Source organism: Mauremys mutica, chromosome 12 (genome assembly GCF_020497125.1).
Source record: "Mauremys mutica isolate MM-2020 ecotype Southern chromosome 12, ASM2049712v1, whole genome shotgun sequence".
Classification (NCBI taxonomy): domain Eukaryota; kingdom Metazoa; phylum Chordata; order Testudines; family Geoemydidae; genus Mauremys; species Mauremys mutica.
Genome location: NC_059083.1, coordinates 15,929,147 through 15,952,194, shown reverse-complemented (window position 1 = coordinate 15,952,194; position 23,048 = coordinate 15,929,147). Strand labels below are relative to the sequence as shown.

The window sequence follows — 23,048 nt, the reverse complement described above, 5'->3', positions numbered from 1 at the left end:
CCCGGCAGCTCTGAGCAGGGTGAGGGTGGGATTCTGCTACTCGGTGCCCCCCGCCCCCCTGAGCTTCCATTTTATTGGACCTCCTCCCCCATGACTAGTGGGATTGCAGCTGGGGCAGCAGGTGCTGAGTAGGGGACTCGTGTTGTTTCAGATGCCGGTGACCTTCGAGGAGGTGGCTGTGTATTTCACCCAGGGGCAGGGGGCTCTGCTGGACCCCGCTCAGAGAGCCCTCTACAGGGACGTCATGCAGGAGAACTACGAGACGGTGACCTCACAAGGTAAGGGATTCCCATCCCCTTGGTTATTAGAAGCTGCGGCAGGGGGGTCTGTGATGTGGCCAGTTCACCTTCTTCTCAGGTTTTTCCCTGGTCCATTAAATTTCAGGGGACTGGGTCCCATCATCCCAGATTCAAAGAGAGAAATTTTCATCCACACCCCCCCACTCCCATCAGCCATCTGCTTTTCCGCAGGAATTCAGTGACCATGTTCTGTCCATTCAGATCCCATGTCCCCCCAGCGCATCACAGGGTCGTGTTACAATCAATGTTCTTTGTGACAAAGGCTCTACCAATGGATGGGACACCCTGATCTCGTCTGATTTCACTCCCCTCTGACTTGACTTTCTCACTGTCGCCACAGCAGGTGGAGCTGTTCAGAGACTCGACCGACTCTCTTAGAACCCTTAAACTCTTTGGTGCCGAAATTCGGCCGCGGGAGCTGGCTCTGCAGAAGCTTCCAGCCATGTGTCTCTGGCTACTCAGGCTCCAGGCCAAGGTGAAACTTGGCAACAGGGGCTGACTCTAAGCAGGAATCCTTAATTTCCTAGATGCTTAGCTTATAACGTCAGACGGGACCTCTCTGATCAACTTGTATGATATCCAGCTACATATAAGCCATAGTAGGGGCGACAGATTCTGCCTAAAAGTGGGAGGACCACAAGGCCCCGCCCCCTTCATGACTCCACCCTTCTCCTTCCCCCCAAAGCCATGCCCCCACCAAGTCGGAAGCTGGCCCTGCCCCACCCCCGACCCGCTTCCCTGCCTCCCCAAACTCCCTGCCCATTGGAGGGTCCGTGGCTCCGCACATCTGCCCGCATGGCTCTTACCCCGATCTGGCTCCAGCTTCTGGCTGGGGGTGGGGCCTCGGGGGCCAAACAGCCACAGCCAGGCCATGGTAGGAGCCACCTGGGCAGCTGTGATCCACGGACCCATCATCTGCCCTGGGCAGCAGGCCTGGGGGCAGGGACATGGGTTGGGGGCTGTTCTCAGGGCCTTCCCGCCCCGGGCAGGTGGAGGATCCAGATCTTCCCACAGCTGCCCAGGCTCCCTGGGCCGCTCTTACGTGGGCTGGGCTCCAGTTTCCGGCCTGGCCAGGGGGCAGGGCCTTGGGGGGAAGAGGAGGGGCAGGGGCCTGGCCCTTGGAAAAAAGTGGACGGACATGGCCCCTTCCCCCGCATCCCCCGTTCTGACGCCCCTGGGCCATGAGACTTTCCTGAGTCACTTACTGTTTGAATTAGAACAGAGCTTTCAGGACAACAACCTGGCTTGATTTAAAAATGTCCCGTTATGGAGAACCCGCACCACTCTTGGTAAGTTGTTGCAGTGGTTAATTCCCTTCACCGTTAAAATATTGTGCCGTTTTTCAAATCCTTGGATCGTTCTTATGGCTCTTCTCTGAAGACACTCCATATTATCCGTATTCTTCTTGGACACCAGAACCGGACGCAGTATTCTAGCCGAGGTCGAATTGCGATAAATTCAAAGTTAAAATAACAACCTCTTTGCTTCTACTCGAGATTCCCCTGTTTATGCCTCCAAGCATCTCAATTGTCCTTTTAGTCACTGCATCGCGCTGGGCGCTCATGTTTAGCTGATTATCCACCATGACACCCAAATCTACGTCAGAATTACTGCCTCCTCGTATTGAATCCCCCAACCTGTAAGTACGGCCAATGTTCTCTGTTCCTAGATGTGGACATTTACATTTAGCCGCGTTGCAACACCTATTGTTTGCTTGGCGCCCAGTTCACCAAGTGGTCCCGATCGCTCTGCGTCAGTGACCTCTTCTCTTCATTATTTACCACTCCCCCAGTTTTTGTGTCATCAGCAAACGTCATTAGTGATGATTTTATGTTTTCTTCCAGGTCGTTAATAAAAATGTTAAACAGCATAAGGCCAAGAACTGGCAGGAAACACACTCACTTGATGGCGATTCCCTGTTTAAAATGTTGAGACCCACCAGTTAGCCAGCTTTAAAACCATTCACGTGGGCCATGGATTTTATATCGTTCTAGTTTTTTAATCAAAATGTCATGTGGTAGCAAGTCACGCGCCTTACAGAAGTCTAAGTATAATTACATCAACACTAGGACCTTTTCAACTAGGGTCGCCAACCTTCCAGGATTGTCCTGGAGTCTCCAGGAATTAAAGATTAATCTTTAATTAAAGATTATATCCAGGAATATGTCCAACCAAAATGGGCAACCCTATTTTCAACCAAACATGTAATCTCGTCAAAGAAAGATATCAAGTTTGTTGGACAGGATCTATTTTCCATAAATACGTGTTGATTGGCATTAATTATGTTACCCTCCTTTGATTCTTTATTAATCAAATACTGTATCAGCTGCTCCATTATGTTGCCCAGTCATCCCATTTACCCTTTTTAAATGTTGGCACAACATTAGCTTTCTTCCAGTCTTCTGGAAATTCCTTGGTTTTCCAAGACATATTGAAAATCAACATTAATGATCCAGTGAGCTCCTCAGCCAGTTCTTTTAAACTCTTGGGAGCAAGTTATCTGGTCCTGCAGATTTAAAAATGTGTAACTTTAGTAGCTGCTGTTTAACATCCTCCTGAGATACTCATGAAATGAAAAGAGTCTCATTATATAATAGATTACATTATCTGTTCCCCCCCAAGTATGGAACAGAAATATTTGTTGAACACGTCTGCCTCATCTGCATTATTATAGAAAATTCTACCATTTCCCTCTTGCAGTACCATTGTTAGGATTCTTTTTGTTCCTAATGGACTTTAAAAACTTATTGTCCTTCACTCCGCTAGCCATAGAGTTCGTCTTTTCTCTCTTTGCTTTCCTTATCAGTTTTCTACGATGTCTAGTGTCTGATTTATATTAGTTACTATTAACTTCTCCTTTCTACCATTTTTTATAGCTGCCTTCACTTCCTCTCTAAGCCAGTTCATTTTTTTAACCAATACATCCTCCTTCCTGGATTGTGGGTCATAGCTTTTTGAGCATCAAGTTCTGAAACAATTCCCAATTGTCATTCAAAATTTTCTGCTTAAACTCTTCCTCTGAGTTGATCTGGCTCATAATTGTCTTCAGATTTGCGAAACTGGACCAAGTATATAAATGTGATCAAGTTGTGATCCCTAGTACCTAAGTTACCATTGATTGTTTGAGTGGGTAATTGCCATCTATAATGTTTAGGGATTTCAAGGGCGTTTTAGCACTGGTGGCATGAGACCTCCAGCGTATATCACTCAAACTGAAGTCCCCCATGGTCACACAACTTTTTTCTTCTACCCTTTATAGATAGGTTCTTAAGGAGCCGGTCATCCTGTTCCCTAGTGAAATTTGAGGGTCTGAAGCAGATACCAACTAATACCCCATCTTGTGCTTTATCTGTTAGGACATTGATCCATAACCATTGAAGATCATGTTCTTCCAAGTCATCAGTGATGCCACTGGCTCCCCACCTTTGCCCACTCTGTCCTTCCTAGATAGGTTATAACCATTTATTTTAACCTTCCAGTCATGGGAATCATCCCACCAGGGATCCGTAATATCAGCGAGATCAGATCAGCGTAATATCAGCTCGGAAATGAGTCATTCCAATTCCTCTTGTTTCTTCCCCAGGTTCCTAACATTGGCGTATGGGCAATTCAAGAATTTCTTCTCTTCGTGTCCTTTGCATCCTTGATTAATTTTGTTCCCACCATTTTGCTTTTGTGCTGAGTGCTCTGAATGTTCCTCTTTTTACCTGACCCTTTTGTTATTAGTTTAACGCCCTGCTAATTACCGTAGCCAACCAGTCCCTGAGAAGATTGGTCCCTCTTCTGCTGAGGCCTTCCAAACGATACAGCCCCCTCTTCACAGAAAAGGTACACCAGTGTCCCCAATCCCCCAAACTCTCCGCCTTATGCCCTTTATCTAGCCAGTGATTCACTTCCAGATCTATTGCCTTCTGTATTCCTTTTCCCATGGGCCAGGAAGGGTCTAAGAGAAGATCTTTTGGACATTCCTCTTCTTCTGCGCTCTGAATTCCCTGACGTCATCTACTACCTGCAGGATATCCCACGATGCAGTATGTACCAAAGTTGTTTTGTTCAGGCTAGACAACAGGAACTGCTCATTCCTGGCTATAGGTGGTGTTCCTTCCAGGGAGCTCACAATGCAATTAGGCAGCTTCAGTATTTTGGATACCAACAGGGCCACCCAGAGGATTCAGGAGGCCTGGGGTCTTTGGCGGTGGAGAATTGGACCCCCCGCCGCCGAATTGCCACCGAAGACCCGCCCAGGGACCCGCCACCGAAGTGCCGGAAGGACCCCCCGCCGCAGGTCTTCAGGGCACTTCGGTGGCTGGTCCTGGAGCGGAAGGACCCCCCGCCGCCAAATTGCCGACGACGACCTGGAGCGGAAGAAGCTCCAGGGGCCCGGGCCCCACGAGAGTTTTCCGGGGCCCCCGGAGTGTGTGAAGGACCCTGCTCCAGGGCCCCCGAAAAACTCTCGTGGGGGCCCCTGCGGGCCTGGGGCAAATTACCCCTCTCCCCCCACCCCCCGGGCGGCCCTGGATACCAATAAAAGATTTACTACTAGAATTGGTCTGACAACTACAAAACTGGGTGTGTGCAGCCCTGGGTTCATTAACATCTGGAGCAGAAATCCCCCATCATGCAGTGCTTCCCCGCTTTTCGGGTCCCAGAGTTCCATGCGGTTCTTGCCTTGGAATCTCTGGTCTCCAGTCTGTGCGCTAATGGAGATGCCTCCCTGTCCCATCTTCGATGCAAATGAGGCATGGGGAGTTGCCTTAATCCTGTCACCCTTGTCCGGGGGGGGGGGGGGTTAGGTGTGTCTCCCACGGCCTTTTCATTGCTTTTTGTAAGTCTTTCTTCTGACTGGGTTTGGTTCAAGCAGAGGCTGAGGAGGGGGGGTGTCCTTCATGAGTCAGAGAGGCTGGATCCTGCCCCCTAGTTCCCCAGGAACACAGAGCTGACAGGTAACAGATGAGGCAGAATATCCAAGTTGTAACGGCTCATGGAGCACCGGGGACCCACTTCAGAGAAGTTAAAACGACCGAAGGGTTAGAAATTTTTCCTGTCTCAATTTCCCCAGCAGTTATCCTGCCGTGTTCCCTCTCTTTGCAGTTCCCCTTTCGCCTGGCACAGGGAACGACTCGCGTCCGGATTCTCTCTCTGTCCCAGCAGCTGGCAAGATGGTGAGTGAGAACGGGGAGGAGAAGCCGGAGCAGGAAGGTCTTGGGCAAGCGGAACCGCGTGGAGTGTTATCGGCAACATCAGAAAGGAACTCTCCCCAGAGTCACACAAAGGGCTCCGGAAGTCAATGCGGGTCAGAGAGGCAGCTGGGAAAGCAGCCAGGGGAGAACGTGGCTCAATCCATTCACCGTGCGGGAGGAGGATGCAACGATCTCAAGGAAACCGCAGCCCGGCCGAGAATCCACGCCGGAGAGCGAGACAACACGTGCGCGGAGTGCGGGAAAAGCTTTCATTGGCGCTCGTATCTTATTAGACATCAGAGAACCCACACGGGGGAGAAATCCTATAAATGCCTCGACTGCGGGAAAAGCTTCAGTCAGAGCTCACTTCTCATTAGACATCAGCGAACCCACACGGGAGAAAGACCCTATAAATGCCTGGAATGTGGGAAAAGTTTTAGTGACAACTCGCACCTCATCGCCCATCACAGAATCCACACGGGCGAAAGGCCCTACAAATGCCTTGAGTGCGGGAAAAGTTTCATACAGAGCTCCGTTCTCGTTGCCCATCAGAGAATCCACACAGGAGAAAGACCCTATAAATGCCCCGACTGCGGGGAAAGGTTCAGTCGGACCTCAGAGCTTATTGTGCATCACAGAATCCACACGGGCGAGGAACCCTACAAATGCCTGGACTGTGGGAAGACTTTTAATCGGAACTCCAACTTCGTGGTACATCAGAGACTGCACACGGGGGAGAGGCCCTGTAAATGCCGGCACTGTGGGAAAAGCTTCAGGCAGAGCTCCAACCTGATTGCGCATCAGAGAATCCACACGGGAGAGAAACCCTACAACTGCCTAGAATGTGGGAAAAGCTTCATTCAGAGCTCACAGCTCATTACCCATCAGAGACTGCACAGGGGGGAGAAACCCTACAAATGCTCGGACTGTGGGAAAGGTTTCAACCTGAGCTCCAGCCTCATTAGACATCAGGGAATCCACACGGGAGAGAAACCCTATTACTGCCTTCACTGCGGGAAAAGCTTCAGCCAGAGCTCCCAACTCATTGTGCACCAGAGAATCCACACGGGAGTCAAACCTTGAGGGCGGCAGAAGCGTCAGCCTGGGTCAGTTTGCGCCAGGCATCAGCAAATGCACCCAGGGAAGAGACCTCTTAAAGGTCGTTACCGTGGGAAAAGTTCCAAGCAGAGCTAACGCCATGTTGGACATCAGACACTCCACCCAGGAGAGAAATTTGGGGATCATGGGAGAAGAGTTGCAGTTAGAGAGGTGCTGCCCCATATCATTACCCCTCTGAGAGGCACTGGTTTCCGTAACATCCCATTGTAGGACGCCTAAAAAAGCCTAAAGCCCTAGGAATCTCCCCTCAAAGCCAGCCCTGTTGGCCTGTGACAGTTCCACTCGACTAGGAATTAGGCATAGGTAGCACCTGGACCAAACCTCCAACGCATTTACTCGTCTGGACCGACTCTGAGCATCTCGTTCGCAATAGTCCCCGCCGTTAGCAGCGTGATTGTCCGAGTCGCTGAGTTCTTCCTCTGGGAACCAGTGCTGGGTTTACAATGGCACCAACCTGCTCGCTCTTCTCCACCCCCTCCCTCCGTGTGAGTGGTGGGCGGGGCCTCAGGGCAGAGAGGCCAAGTGGGGGCGGGGCCTCGGGGTGGAGAGCGGGTGGGCCTTGGGGGAGTGGGAGGCAGGGCCGCGGTCTGGGTGCCGGGGCCCAAAAAAGATGAATCCGACCCGGTTGCCGACAGATTGTCTCATTCCCAGGTCTTCTCACTGTGCCGTAGGTTGTGCTGGTGAAGCTGCCGGCTCTGTTTATAGAATGAAAGAGGCGATTCTCAAAGAGCTGGAGCAGGGGAGAGAAAAACATGGTGGAGAAGCCTCCATGTTACTTGGGTGCAAGGGGGTGAGTTACAGCGATTCCCCTCCTTCGCCCGTCACCCTGATGGTCTCCCCTCATGACAGCAGCATCTGTCCAAGCCATGGAGAGTTTATCTCCCCCGTTCTACCCTTCCGCCTCTCAAAGTGTCACATGCCTCACTGCTCTCGGCTCCTCAGGGTTAGGAATTGCTCTTTGAGACGCTGTGATCCTATGTCAGGCTCACCAGGGTTGGAGCTGAAATTGTCATGATACCAGTGTATCCCAAGTCCAATGGGATCCTTCTGAGTTTAAACCCCACTTCATTGATAAAGCAGCTTCTGGGCATTTTCCTGCCAAGCTCAGCCTGTTTGCAGATGGGAAGGTTGTTTTTTAATAAGGTTTTGAATAATGCAAAGTAATGCACATTGGAAAACATAATCCCAACTATACATATAAAATGATGGGGTCTAAATGAGCTGTTTACACTCAGGAATCAGAGGGGTAGCCGTGTTAGTCTGGTTCTGTAGAAGCAGCAAAGAAATCTGTGGCACCTTATAGACTAACAGACGTTTTGCAGCATGAGCTTTCGTGGGTGAATACCCACTTCTTCGGATGCATCTATAAGTCTATAAGGTGCCACAGGATTCTTTGCTGCTTCTACACTCAGGAAAGATCTGAGAGTCATTGTGGATAGTTCTCTGTGCAGCGACAGTCAAAAAAGCAAACAGAATGCTGGGAATCATTAAGAAAGGGATAGATAATAAAACAGAAAATATCATATCACCTCTATATAAATCCATGGTACACCTACATCTCGAATACTGCGTGCAGATGTGGTTGCCCCATCTCAAAAAAGATATATTGGAATTGGAAAAGGTTCAGAAAAGGGCACCAAAAATGATTAGGGGTATGGAACGGCTTCCGTATGAGGAGAGTTTAATAAGACTGGGACTTTTCAGCTTGGAAAAGAGACGACTAAGTGGGGGATATGATTGAGGTCTATGAAATCATGACTGGTGTGGAGAAAGCAAATAAGGACGTGTTATTTACTCCTTGGCATAACACAAGAACTAGGGGTCACCAAATGGAATTAACAGGCAGCAGGTTTAAAACAAATTGAAATATTTCTTCACACAACGCACAGTCAACCTGTGGAACTCCTTGCTAGAGGATGTTTTGAATGCCGAGACCATAACAGGGTTCAAATAAGAACTAGATAAATTCATGGAGGGTAGGTCCATCAATGGCTGTTAGCCAGGATGGGCAGGGATGGTGTCCGTAGGTCTGTTTGCCAGAAGCTGGGAATGGGCGACAGAGGATGGATCACTTGATGATTCCCTGTTCTGTTCATTCCCTCTGGGGCACCTGGCACTGGCCACTGTCAGAAGACAGGATCCTGGGCTAGGTGGACCTTTGGTCTGATCCAGTGTAGCCGTTCTTGTGGTCTTATTTTGTTTTTCATGATGAGGGTGCAAACCTTTTGTAAATAATAGGACTAAATAAGAAGGGGGTTCCGGGGGAAAGCGGGAATAGGCAGTTCAGCAGAGAACATGGGTCCATCCGGTTTCCTCTGCGTCAGATCAAACATGCTCTGCGATGTCAGTGTGTGAACCTGAAATAGTTTTACCGCTCGCCCTCAAAGTGTCAGGTTTTGTTTATGTCCTGGAAGGCCGTTTGGTCACACGTGTCGTGCTTCGTTTCGCCTGACGGGATGTCATTTGATGCACTGGGTTCTGCACGAGAAGCGAGTGATTTTCCTTTCTTTTAGTCTGTTTCCACTCCCTTTTGGTGGGAGTTTTTAGTGTGGTTTGAGCAGTGCTCGTTATGAGTAACCACGGGCACGAACGCTGAGGAGGGGGGACGGGGGCGGAGTGAGAGTCGCAGCCTGAGAGGCAGAGACTGTAACCGGGGAAGGATGTTACTGCCTGACCCCGGCAGTGATGAGAAATACTGTCAGGACAGGGAGAGCGTGGGAGCTGGAATATACAGAGCTGGGGAGCCTGAGAACCAAGCAATGTCCTAGGAGTGTCAGGTGAGGACATCTCTGATTTCTGTGTATGATGCCCCAAGGGAAGGGATGCAGAGGGTGGGGTGGGGGCATCATCGGATTCCTGGGAGGAAGAGACTAAGAAACCACCAGGCCTGAAGCCAGGCTGACCCCTATTATCGAAGCAGAGGACAACGGAGTTGGTCACCGGTCACCCTCTCCAGATCTGCTGCAGCACCTGCATGGGGGCAACAGAGACTCTCGTCCACACTGGCCCCACACACACCAGGCATGTCCTCAGCTGGGATTGGAGATGCTGCTTCTGTACATTCGCCTTGTTCTCTAGCTCGGATTGAGCTGCGCTCGCTGGGTCTCTTGAAGCATGTGTGGCTGTGACGGGATCCCAGGGTCTCTCACGCATTCTCCCGTTTTCTACCAGCTGCAAAATGGTGCTCTGTTTTGGTGCGTGCAGGAGCCGGGGGCAGCAATTTGCCAGGCTGGGGCTGAAATGCACCGCGCCGAGCTGGGCGTTGGGCGGGGTGGCTTTTATTTTATTTCTTGCTTTGGAACAATAAAGTAGAATTCAGTTTCTCAGACTCTTGGAGTCCTTTGGTTGAATAATGAGTGAAAAAATGGCCCGGAATGGAGGCGGAAGCTGGCGGGGGAGCCTTTTTGAGCTGTTGTTTCCCCAAATAGAAATTGGGATACAAAGAAAGGTACAATAAAAGCTTTGTTATCCAGCATGTTGGGGGAATGGGGGTGCTGGTAAGTCAAAAATTCTGGTTAATTAAGAGTTTGGGTACGGGAGGGGGCTCGGGGGGTTGGGGTGCGGGAGACGATGGGGGTGGGGCTCTGGGAGGGAGTTTGGGTGTGGGACGGGGCTCGGGGTAGGGAGTTGGGGCATGGGAGGGGGTGCAGGGTGCCGGATCCAGGCAGCGCTCACCTCGGGCGGTTCCCCACAAGCGGCAACATGTCCCTGCTGCTCCTAGGCAGAGGTGCGGCTATATGGCTCTGCACACAGCCTCCACCCATAGGTGCTGCCCCCGCAGTTCTCGGCCAATGGGAGCTGCAGAGCCAGCACTTGGGGCAGGGCAGTGCACAGAGCTCCCATGGCTGATCCTCTGCCTCGCAGCAGGGAAATGGGAGCTTCCAGGGTGCCACATAGAGCCAGGTAGGGAGCCTGCCGGCTCTGCAGCAACCAGACTACAGTGTAAACCAGACTTTCAACGAAGATCAGAAACGCCAGTTTACAGAGCTTTCCGCTTGGAAAAGTGCCGGACAACAGCGCTTTTACTATATTTTTGTAAACTGGAAAAAGTGTTCTACAGCGTTAACCCTCAGGGCTATTGTACAGAAAACCCGGTATGAAGGTATTTTTTCTTTTTTAATCTCGTTCCAATGTAGCTTAGGCCGGAGAGTTTCCGTGTGACACAAACATGGAATGCACACACAGCACTGACTGTAGCGTAAAGCATTGCAAACCGTATTTGAAATATTCACCAATAAGGCTACAAGTTGGTCACGGGTTCTGTGATTTTAGGTGACTGCAACTTCAGCCCCGGGTGGTGGGACCTGGCCTCCAGCTGTCAGCCCCGTGCTGCAGGGAGCAGATTTCTGTGGTTTATTTATCACCCGTGACCTTCCCGTGATTTTTACTAAAAGTGCCTGTGACAAAATCTTAGCCTTACTCCTGAATACATTTTAAAGATTTTAAAGAAAATCTACCGCTGTTCCTTATACAGATTTCCCCCCATTACACATATTGCGCAGGTTTTCAACACATTTGCACGACTTTACTTTCGTTGCCCTTTGATCGTATTTCAGACACGTTTTCTCAGGCCTTTTCATCCTTGCAGCAACCGAAGTGCCTTGTCCTCCGCTGTGTTTTTACTTTAGAATAGCGCCTACACCAGGGATTCTCAAACTGGGGGGTGGGACCCCTCAGGGGGTCGTGAGGTTATTACAAGGGAGGGGTCGCAAGCTGTCAGCCTCCAACCTAAACCCCGCTTTGCCTTCAGCATTTGTAATGGTGTTAAATATATAAACAAGTGTTTTTAATTTATACAGGGGGTCGAACTCAGAGGCTTGCTGTGTGAAAGGTGTCACCAGTACAAAACTTTGAGACCCACTGGCCTACACCTTAGTTACCCTGCGGTTAACAAACAAACAAAAATCACCGTTCTTAGCAGGGAGGGAAAGCCCCGGAGCTGGACTGGGGCGTCATGATGCCTAGGATCATAATGCTTAGCTTTTAGGCATGTGGAGTCTCGAACGCCACTACACTGGAGTTAGGTGCACATGGGGAGAGAGAGGCACTGCAGAATGGGATCTGTTGTAGGAGCAGCAGTGATCTGTATGCTCTGTATAACCTGTATGCTCAAAAGGTCTGTTACACTCCCCCCACCCCACCTCCTCTCCCTCTTTGAATACCTGTGAAGTGTCTTTCCCCCACCCCTCCCTCCTGGAATGCTTGTGGGATGAATGGGCTGCTTAATCAGTTGGAAGATCAGAAGAGCTCCTAGATAGACAAGATGTCTTGGACTCTAATTAGGCAGCACTCACACACCCAATGCATGGACACTGCATGGACACCGGCTGAGGTTGAGTGTGGCCAACCAGACCCGCCTTGCAGGCCATGAGGAGCAGGTCCTTAAAAGGGGAAGGGGCCATGTGCTCAGCAGTGAACTCACAAGCTTGTACCTCCCGTGGAGGCCCTTTGCCCGGACCGCCTGGCCAGTGGTTTGCTGCGTTGCATTGCATCGTGCCTTGGGAAGACTTACCTTCATCACACCATCCATCACTGTGCTGTGGGACACTTACCTTAAAGGATCCTGACATCTCCAGTGTCGTGCCTGTCCTGGGAGCGTGAGTATGCGAGTGTGAGTGTGAGACCCCTCCCCCCCCCCATTCTTTTGAGCTTAGCTATCAATATAATTAACATGCTGCTTTCTGCCAAACTCTGGTGGGTCATTAGTCCTCCCTAAGCTTGCTAACTGACCCAATTTCAGGTAACAGGATCCACAAAAGCCAGCACGCCTGGCGGGGACCCGCCTCAGCCAGCCCATGGAAGATGCCAACCAGAGGGGGGGTGCTCAGATCCACCCAGCACAGAGCTCAGCGCCTAAGTCCCCGTGGCAGGTAGGCAGCTACCTCTGCCTGGCGAGCCACGAATGGGAATCTTCTTCTGGAATCAGGCAAGGTAACTGCTTCTTGGGAGAATGAGCTAGGCGAGCACCTGACTATACACAGAACAGCTGCAGGAAGAAGTGATGGTGGCCCACCTCGTAACTTTTAGCCCAAGGAATAAACTTGTGTTATACAAAAATTGAACAACGTAAGAACGGTCAGACTGGGTCAGACCAAAGGTCTATCTAGCCCAGTGTCCCGTCTTCCGACTGTGGCCAATGGCAGGTGCCACAGAGGGAATGAACAGAAGAGGTGATCATCAAGTGTCCACTGTCCATCCACTGTCGCCCATTCCCAGGTTCTGGCAAACAGAGGTAGGGACAGTGGTGAGCTGCAGCCGGTTCGCACCGGTTCGCGCGAACTGGTTGTTAAATTTAGAAGCCCTTTTAGAACCGGTTGTTCCCCGTGGGACAAACTGGTTCTAAGAGGGCATTTAAATTTAACAAGCGCTCCCTGCTGCCCGGCCCCAGCTCACCTCAGCTCTGCCTCCACCTCCTGCCATGAATGCTCCTCCTTGCTTCTCCTCCCCCCCTGCTTCCCGCGAATCAGCTGTTCGTGCGGGAAGCCTGGGAGGGCTGAGAAGCAAGCAGGCTTCCCCGGCCCAGGAAGACGACGCTGAGGTAGGAAACACGGGGGGGGCCGTGTGCCCCGGACGGTCTCCAGCCGCGGCCCGTCCCCGGCCACCCGGCCCCGCCTCCCCGGCCGCGACCCTCCCCGGCCCCGACCCTCCCCAGCTCCGCATCCCCGGCCGCCCGGCCCCGCGTCCCCGACCCTCCCCGGCCACCCGGCTCCGGCTCCGCGTCCCCGCCCGGCCCCGCCCACCCCGGCCGCGGCCCCCCTCCGGCCTCGGGTCCCCGCCCCGCCCCCGCCCCACGTCCCCGACCCTCCCCGGCCACCTGTCCCCGGCCGCGGCACCCCCCCTGCCCCGCGACCCCCCCCGTCCCCGTCCCGCGTTCCCGGCCGCGACCCTGCGTCCCCGACCCGCCCCAGCCACCCGGCCGCGGCCCCGCCCCCCCCGTCCCCAGGCCCCCGCCTGGCTCCGACCCTCCCCGGCCCCACGTCCCCGACCCTCCCCGGCCACCTGTCCCCGGCCGCGGCACCCCCCCTGCCCCGCGACCCCCCCCCGTCCCCGTCCCCGCGTTCCCGGCCGCGACCCTGCGTCCCCGACCCTCCCCAGCCACCCGGCCGCGGCCCCCGCCCCCCCGTCCCCAGGCCCCCGCCTGGCTCCGACCCTCCCCGGCCCCACGTCCCCGACCCTCCCCGGCCACCGGCCCCAGCCGTGGCACCCCCCCCATCCCCGCGTCCCACCCCCCGTTCCCGGCCGTGACCCTGCCCGGCCCCGCGTCCCCGACCCTACCCGGCCCCGGCCCGTTCCCGGCCCCGCGTTCCCAGCCGCGGACCTGCGTCCCCGACCCCTCCCCCGGCCCCGGACGTGACCCCCTCCGGCCCTGCGTCCCCGGCCGCCTGGATCCGGCCGTATCCCCCCCCCGGCCCCGCCGTGCCCCCACCTACCCGGATGCCCGACTCTGGACACAGCCGCCCAGCTCCGGCCCGGCCTGGCCCCGTGGCTCCAGCCGCCCCTCGCCGCATCCTCCGGCTCCGGCCGCGCGACTCCTGTCCTGGCCCAGCCACGTCCAGGCAGCGCGGTAAGGGGGCAGGGAGGGGGTGTTGGAGAGAGGGTAGGGGAGTTTGGGGGTGGGGGGTCAGAGGGCAGGGAACAGGGGGATTGAATAGGGGCCAGGGTCCCGGGGGGCAGTCAGGAAGGAGCAGGGGTTGGATGGGGTGGTGGGAGGCAGTCAGGGGCAAGGGTTCCAGGGGCAGTCAGGGGACAGAGAGAAGGGGTGGTTGGATGGGGCAGGGGTCCTGGGGGTCCATCAGGAATGAGAGGAGGGGTTGGATGGGGTGGCGGAGGGTACTCAGGGTACAGGGAAGGGAGGTGGATGGGGCAGGGTCGGGGGGCATCAAGGAACGCGGGGGGTTGGTTGGGGCAGGAGTCGGGGGGGGCATGATCCCTCCTGGGGTGAGGAGGGAACCGGTTGTTATGATTTTGGCAGCTCATCACTGGGTAGGGACACCATCCTGGCTAATAGCCATCGATGGACCTATCCTCCATGAAACTAAACTAAACATGGCAAACTAAATTACAGTATTGCAATACAACATTACACTAGAAACACTGTGATTTGTGATGGCTGAAGTTGCCAGCAACTATTCAGAGTTTCATTGATTAGTTGCTATTAAAAAGATACATATTCAATAGCACGGTGACATCTGTCTGCGCCGTGTTAACGAAGGTGAATGATGAAGTGCTGAGAGTAATACAAATAATATTTTAAAATAAATAATGATACTCCATTTGCAGTGGCTTACACGATAGGGAGTCCAATAGGGTGGCCAACCCTCCAGGATTGTCCTGGAGTCACCAGGAATTAAAGAGGAATCTTTAGTTAAAGATTACGGCATGTGATGACACCTCCAGGAATCCATCCACCCAAACGTGGCAACCCTACAGGGCAATTCAAGCCATCAGAGAATGCTAAATAAGACAAATGTGTGACCTGGTTTGAGGTTTTATGCAGACACAGCTGATAAGTCTTTCAAACACCAAAAATATGTACGACAATTATGATTTTTTTTTAGGAGGTTAATGTCAGATATTTCACTGAATCAAGTCTCTTTTAGCAGCTTTGTTCATCACATCTGATAGATAAGAGCTGGCAATGGGCTGCACTGGTGCTGCTTTGAAAACATCCCTGGGAAGCGGGCGCTCAGATGTCCCAGCCTGGGGGAGGGGAAGAAAAATCCCCTCTGCCCCCTATTTTTGAAACCACTGCAGCTGGCTCCTCTTCCATACAGGGCTGGATTTAAGGGCAGGCGACTAGCTAGGGTCCCAGGCTTGCGGGGGGATGGGCATGCAGATTTACAGATCCTAGCATGCAAATGTGCATCGAAGCTGTGAAATGGGCTACAAAGGCCGTAAAAATAAGGTATTCAAAAGTTTAACCAATGGTAGGGGCGGGCACTGAAGACACTTCCCCCCTCTGCCACTGCCTGGCAGTGCCTCTACCCTGACTCCTACCCCATCCCCCTGATTTTGCCCCCTCTCCTACCCCTGCCTCCAGCTGTTTGCCCCACCTGTGCAGTCAGTTTGAGCCTGACACAGACTCTGCCCATCACTCCCCCGCCGATCTGCCCCCTTTTAGCCCCGGAGACCAGTGGGAAGCTCATGGCCATCCCAAGGCAGGGCAGCAGCTTCCCCAGCTTCAGCAGTATTTACTGGGAATCCTTAGCCAAGGGGACCAGCCATCCTGATCTTAGAGGCTTTAGGGCGACCAGACAGCAAGTGTAAAACATCGGGACGGGGATGGGGGGTAATAGGCGCCTATATAAGAAAAAGACCAAAAAATCAGGACTGTCCCTATAAAATCGGGACAGCTGGTCACCCTAAGGGGCTTTGTCTTATACAGGCAACTATTACCCCCTCCCCGCCAAAAAAAGGACAACAGCTGATGAACCCTCCCCATCCCAGTCCCAGGAGGGACCCAGCCAGAGTCCTTCTCTCTCCCCTTTAAACTACAAGGACCTGCCCAGGGAATCCCACCCCACAGCCCATGTCAAGAACCAGGTCCCCTGCACTGGCTCCAGTAACGCTTGGTTGCTGGGTGAATTCCCGATTCCCTGCATTGGCCAGTTTGCAAGAGCCCAGAGCCTCCCTGGCTGCTGCAGCTGTGAGAGGTGAATATGGAGGAGTAACATTCCTGCTACTCCCACAAGAGACTCTCCCAGTGCCCCAGGACATCCCATACTGGGAAGACAGAGGTTCCCTTCCACAAGAGCCAAGGACCCCAGGCCAGAGAGGGCACTGGTTGGAGTGAAGGTAAGAAACAACACCCCTCCCCCGCAACAGGGACCCATGTTTCTGGCCTACACCCTGTCTGCTGGGTTACCCCGACCCTGCTGGCTGAAGGTGCTGCAGAATCTAGCCACACCCTTTATCTGTGCAAAATGTGTGTGTGTTGCAACCCTCCACAGGGCCTGATCTACACCCGTATTAACACTCAGGGCTGATCTGAGTCATTATTTGCACTAACTGGCTTTGGTTTACTGCAGGGTCAGCAAATGCCAGGCAAAACGGACCACAACCGACCCACAAGAGGTGCCGATGCTCTGAACGGCCCATCCCGGAGGCGCTGAGGCCCTGAACTGCCAGGCCCGGAGGTGCCCGGGCTCTGAACTGCCAGGCCCGGAGGTGCCGGGGCTCTGAGCTGCCAGGCCCGGAGCTGCCGGGGCTCTGAGCTGCCTGGCCTGGAGGTGCCCAGGCTCTGAACTGCCAGGCCCAGAGGTGTCACAGGCTCTGAACTGCCAGGTCCAGAGGCGCCGGGGCTCTGAGCTGCCAGGCCCGGAGGTGCCCAGGCTCTGAACTGCCTGGCTCAGAGGTGCCCAGGCTCTGAAGTGCCAGGCCCGGAGGCGCTGGGGCTCTGAGCTGCCCGGCTCGGAGGTGCCCAGGCTCTGAAGTGCCAGGCCCGGAGGTGCCGGGGCTCTGAACTGCCCGGCCTGGAGGTGCCCGGGCTCTGAAGTGCCAGGCCCGGAGGTGCCGGGGCTCTGAACTGCCCGGCTCGGAGGTGCCCAGGCTCTGAACTGCCCGGCTCGGAGGTGCCCAGGCTCTGAAGTGCCAGGCCCAGAGGTGCCGGGGCTCTGAGCTGCCAGGCCCGGAGGCGCTGGGGCTCTGAACTGCCCGGCTCGGAGGTGCCCAGGCTCTGAAGTGCCAGGCCCAGAGGTGCCGGGGCTCTGAGCTGCCAGGCCCGGCGGTGCCAGGGCTCTGAACTGCCAGGCCCGGAGGTGCCGGGGCTCTGAACTGCCAGGCCCGGAGGTGCCCGGGCTCTGAACTGCCAGGCCCGGAGGCGCTGGGGCTCTGAGCTGCCAGGCCCGGAGGTGCCAGGGCTCTGAACTGCCAGGCCCGGAGGTGCCGGGGCTCTGAACTGCCAGGCCCGGAGGTGCCCGGGCTCTGAACTGCCAGGCCCGGAGGCGCTGGGGCTCTGAGCTGCCAGGCCCGGAGGTGCCGGGGCTCTGAGCTGCCAGGCCCGGAGGTGTCACAGGGCTCAGCCCCGGCAATCCCTGGCCCCAGTGAAGCCCTGCTTGGGATTCAATAGCCAGAGTCCCTGCAAGGGCCGGTGGGGAGGGGCCCCAGGGCTCTGCTTGTCTCTCCCGGGGAGGCCCAGGAAGCTGGTTCGTTCGCTTTGCCAGCAGAGGGCTCTGGGTTTGGCGCGGGGGAGGAGGCCGGTGTCCGTCTCTCTCTGTTCAGATCAGGCACCAAGGATTGAATTTCCTGGGTCAGGTGCTGCCTCCATTGTGCGCCGGGAGCCCGGGCTGAGCCGCTGCCGCTCCCCGGCGGGGTCCGTGCGGGGCAAGCCCGGCGCTAACCCCCCGCCCCGCCCCGGGCTCCGCCCGCCCCAGCCCCGAGCCGGAGCCTGCAGGTGAGGGGGGCCCGGGCAGGAAAGTGACTCTGCACAAGCGGCCCCATCTGTGCTCCCCGTGGGTCTGCGGGTCCCGGAGCTCCCCCACCCCCAGGGGTCGGCGCGGGCTCTGACTCCGGTTAGCACTCACCGGAGTCGATCCGGATCCGATCCAGATCTCCCAGGCGGAGGAAGAGGGGGGAAGGAGGCAGAAAAGAAGCAAGGGTGGGGGCGGGGTAAAATTGGAAGCGGTTCAAGGGTCCCAGCCCTGCCCAGATCCATTCAGTGCAGCACCCCAGGCAGAGCTGACTTTCCCGGGAACAAGGCGAGGAAAAGCCAGGTCCTGTCCCGCCGGAGTCCCCGGGGGCTGCCAGGGTGGGATCCCCCCAAAGCAGCCCCTTTGATTCTGCTCTTTGCTGGGATAAAGCAACCCAGGGGTCGGGGGGTGACATGGACTCAGGCCCCTTTTGCATCCTCCCCAGTCGCCCTGGCAGGCTGCAGAATAACATAAGAGCGGCCACAGTGGGTCAGACCCAAAGGTCCATCTAGCCCAGTGTCCTGTCTTCCGACAGTGGCCAATGCCGGGTGCCCCAGAGGGAATGAACAGACCAGGGAATCATCCAGGGATCTGTCCCCTGTCGCCCATTCCCAGCTTCTGGCGATCAGGCCAGCTAGGAACACCCAGGGATCACTCCGGCTTGTCCCCACTAGCCCTGCTGGGAGATGGGCTGTGATGGTGCAGCCTGCTCAGGTTGGGGATTTCCCGTAGGGTGACCAGATGTCCCGATTTTATAGGGACAGTCCCGATTTTTGGGTCTTTTTCCTACATAGGCTCCTATTACCCCCCCACCCCCTGTTCCAAATTTTCACATTTGCTGTCTGGTGACCCTAATTTCCAGGGAGCTGCTGCTGGGTCTGTACTAGAAGTGGAAGAGTAGGAAATGCAGTGGGGGTGGGGGAGGATGGGGTGTGATGAACCTGCTGGGACCCTGTTGTTCAGTTCCGGGGGCCTGATTTTCAAAACAGACCCATTGGGATGTGGGGTGGAAATTCCCCCATTTCTGGAACAACGCCTCCCCCCCCCCCCCCCCCCCCGCATGGACAGGCTGGGAAAATTGACCAGACACCCAGCCTGAGCCAGCTAGCCAGAGGCTGCTCTGGAATATGAAGGGGACACCCAGTGGAGAGGCCCCGGGGGAGAGGCCCCGTTCCTTCCAACCAGCTGCTGGGAATGGGGAGGGGGGTGGGATTCCTGTCCCTGGACCCTGCTGTGTGGCTCTGACTCCCATATTAGCCATGGGCTAGTAGGTGTGTGAGAAACAGGAAGGCCCCTGCCCTCCTCCATGTGCTGGGTGAGACAAGGAGCTCTCTCCTTCTCCCCACTCACAGCAGCCTCCTGGCTGCCCTGAGCAGGGTGGGGGTGGGATTCTGCTGCTCTGTCTTCCCAGAGCTTCGAGTTTTTATTTTTTTCTCCTCGCCCCCTGTGACTAGTGGGGTTGTGGCTGAGGTAGCAGGTGGCAAGCTGGGGATTTGTGTTGTTTCAGGGTTTGGTGGCCTTTGAGGCTGTGGCTGTTTCACCCAGGGGCAGGGGGCTGTGCTGGACCCCGCTCAGAGAGGGACGTCATGCAGGAGAACTACGAGACAGTGACCTCGCTGGGTAAGGGCTCCCCGTCCCCTCGGTTATTATTTCTGCTCAGGTTCTTCCCTAGTCTGTTAGATTTCAGGGGACTGGGTCCCAAGATCCCCAGATCCAGGGTGAGAGAGATTTTCATTTACACACACACACAAACAAACAAACAAGCAGGAAGATGTGTTGATTACTTATACTGTGTGTTTACACTCGAGCCTGCTGGGTGCTTACCAAGCCCTCATGAAGGACAGTCTCTGCTCTGAGCTGCTCACAACCTAAGGCAGGGGTGGGCAAACGTTTTGGGTCGAGAGCCACAGCTGGGTATGGAAATTGTATGGCGGGCTGGAATGCTCAGGAAATTGGGGGTTCGGGTGTGGGAGGGGTGAGGGCTTTGGCTGGGGGTACGGGCTCTGGGGTGGGGCTTGGGATGAGAGGTTGGAGGTGCAGGAGGGTGCTCCAGACTGGAACTGAGGGGTTCGGAGGGTGGGAGGGGGACCAGGGCTGGGGCAGGAGCATGAGAGGGGGGCAGGAGTGCAGGCCCTGGGCAGTGCTTACCTCAAGGAGCTCCCGGAAGCAGCGGCATGTCCTCCTCTGGCTCCTACACGGAGGCGCGGCCAGGCGGCTCTGCACCCTGCCCCGTCCACAGGCGCTGTCCCTGCAGCTCCCATTGGCCGTGGTTCCGGGCCGATAGGCGCTGCGAGGGTGGCGCTTGGGGCCAGGCAGCGTGCAGAGCCTCTTGGCTGCCCCTGTTCGTAGAAGCCAGAAGGGGGACATGCCGCTGCTTCTGGGAGCCACGCCCCTGATGCTGCTCCCCAGCTGGAGCACCGGACCCGCGCAAGACCCAGACCCCACTCCCTGGCAGGAGCTTGAGGGCCGGATTAAAATGTATGAAGGGCCAGATGCGACCCCCCGGGCCGTAGTTTGCTCACCCCTGACCTAAGGCATCTAATAATTAAAACAACCTGCATTTGAGAAGAGACGCGTAGGAGTCAAAACTGGCTAACCAGGTGCCAGTTGGACCCATGAGAACCCTGAGGGCTCAGGGAGTTTACAGACATTAATGGTCCAGAATCTCTCAGATCCCGGCCTGTGTCAGTTCAGCATCCTTGATCCTCCTGGGCCGGGGGAAATGTCTATCCCAGGTTTCTCAATCTCCCCAAAGGTTATTGTGTGGGATTTGCTCTCTTTGCTGTTCCCCCTTCTCCCCAGCACGGGGAATAACTCACCTCCGGATTCTCTCTGTCTCTCCGTCCTTGCAGGTGATGGGGTGGCGGGCGAGACCAAACCTCAGCGGGAAGGTCTTGAGCAAATGGAACCACAGGGGGCGTTATCAGAAAGCTCTGAAGGGAATGTTTGCTGGAGTTCTGTGCAGGGGAAAACCTGGGAGAGTCAGTGCGGGTCAAAGAGGGAGCAGGGAAATGAACCTGGGAAAGAGGTGGGTGAACCAATTCATGGTGTGGGAGGAGGCCAGGAGCTCAAGGAACCCCCTGCCCAGCAGAGGATCCCCATGAGCGAGAGAAAAAACACATGCGCCGAATGTGGGAAGAGCTTCCTTAAGAACGCTCACCTTGTTGCGCACCGGAGGATCCACACGGGAGAAAAACCCTATCAGTGCCTTGAATGTGGGAAAAGCTTCAACCAGCGCTCCCACCTTGTGGTGCATCAGCGAATCCACACCAAAGAGAGACCCTATAAATGCGGCGAGTGCGGGACAAGCTTTGTTCACAGCTCCCACCTTATCGTGCATCAGAGGAACCACAAGGGAGAGAGACCCTATAAATGCCTCGAGTGCGGGAAAAGCTTCACTCAGAGCTCGAGCCTGAATGTGCATCAGAGAACCCACTCGGGAGACGAACCCCATAAATGCCTCGACTGTGGGAAAAGCTTCGATTACCAATCGCACCTTATGGTGCACCAGAGGATCCACACGGGGGAGAAACCCCATAAATGCTTCGTCTGTGGCGCGAGCTTCGTTCACAAATCAAACCTGAACGCGCACCAGAGAATCCACAAGGGAGAGAGACCTTACGAATGCCTTGACTGTGGGAGAACGTTCAAATCCAGATCAAACCTTAGCAGGCATCAGAAACAACACACAGGAGAAAAATCCTACACGTGCGCTGAGTGTGGGGAGCGGTTTGTTGAGAACTCCGGCCTTATTAAACATCAGAGAACCCACACGGGGGAAAAACCCTATAAATGCTTTGAATGTGGGAAAAGTTTCAACTGGAGCTCAAACCTGGTTGCACATCAGAGAACGCACACCGGCGAGAGACCGTATAAATGCTTGGACTGCGGGAAAAGCTTCAATCAGAGCTCAAACCTCTTTCAGCATCAGAGGATCCACACGGGAGACAAACCCTATAAATGCTCCGACTGCGGGAAAAGTTTCATTCAGAGCTCCGTTCTTATCACGCATCGGCGGATCCACACAGGAGAAAGGCCCTACCAGTGCCTCGACTGTTGGAAAACGTTCAATCAGAGTTCGGAACTGATTTCGCACCGGCGAATCCACACGGGGGAGAGGCCGTATGGCTGCCTTGTCTGTGGGAAAAACTTCAACTGGAGCTCAGCGCTCACTGCGCATCAGAGGATTCACACCGGAGAAAAACCTTATGAGTGCACCGGCTGTGGGAAAAGTTTCAGCCGGAGCTCCACCCTTGCCAGACACCAGAGGCTGCACGCTGGACAGAATCCCTCGAATGTGGAAGAAGCATCAGCTGGGCTCTGATGGTCTCGTGCATCAGCAGCTCAACATAGAGAAGAGACCTTAAACACCCTTAGCAGGGAAAATCCTTCAGGTGGCGCGAATGCCATATTGGACATCAGAGACTCTTCCACACGAGAGGAAAAATTGTTATCAGTGCCCAGGTTAGGGCTGGCTATAGTTTAAAAAACCCAACATTTCTTCATTCCCACACACATCAGGGGTGTTTGGCTCCCAGGGATCCAGCTGCCCATTGCTGGGGTGAGGATCCAGCAGCAGCCGAGCAGCAGCTGGTCAGTGACCCTCTGGCTCTGCAAACCCCAGGCAGAGGAGGAGAAGCCCCGATCAGCCCCTCCTCCCTGCTGCAGCCCTGGCTGCTGAGCCACAGATGGGGAAGGGAGAGAGAGAAACTTCTCCAGCCGCTCCCTCTGCCTGGCTGAAGTTCCCCCATCTCCCTTCCCCTCCCAGCCGGGATCCCCCTGCCATGGAGATGAGGAGAAGGACACTTGGGCCAGGCCCCACCTTCACTCTAGACCCCTGGGCCCACCCCCCATCATCCACCAGCCCCTGGGCTGGGCTGCCCCATTTATCTGGGTCTGTTCCCTGCAAGGCAAGTGTCTCTGGGGGCTGGTAACCCTTCCCCCGCCCAAATCCCCCAGGGTTCTGGGGGATCAACCGTTAAGGGACCGGGAGGGACGGGGGTTGGGCAGGGAACTGGGGGATTGAATGGTTGAGGCTGGGG

At 55.2% G+C, this 23,048-nt stretch overlaps 1 protein-coding gene across 1 annotated transcript; it reads left to right on the top strand.

Annotated features, from left to right (window-relative positions):
* Window positions 1–223: 223 nt before the first annotated feature.
* Window positions 224–23,048, top strand: LOC123345759 (zinc finger protein 271-like). Its single transcript, XM_044982809.1, has 3 exons — window positions 224–278; window positions 5,391–6,560; window positions 21,123–23,048. Exons 1-3 carry the CDS (start codon window positions 245–247, stop codon window positions 22,328–22,330), a joined length of 2,412 nt encoding a protein of 803 aa, XP_044838744.1. The 5' UTR covers window positions 224–244; the 3' UTR covers window positions 22,331–23,048.

Coding starts and splice junctions, on each gene's coding strand:
- LOC123345759 (XM_044982809.1), top strand. CDS start 245: ATGCAGGAGAACTACGAGACGGTGACCTCACAAG. Junction 279..5,390: donor CGAGACGGTGACCTCACAAG/GTAAGGGATTCC, acceptor CTCTCTTTGCAG/TTCCCCTTTCGCCTGGCACA. Junction 6,561..21,122: donor CCACACGGGAGTCAAACCTT/GAGGGCGGCAGA, acceptor GCGAGAGAAAAA/ACACATGCGCCGAATGTGGG.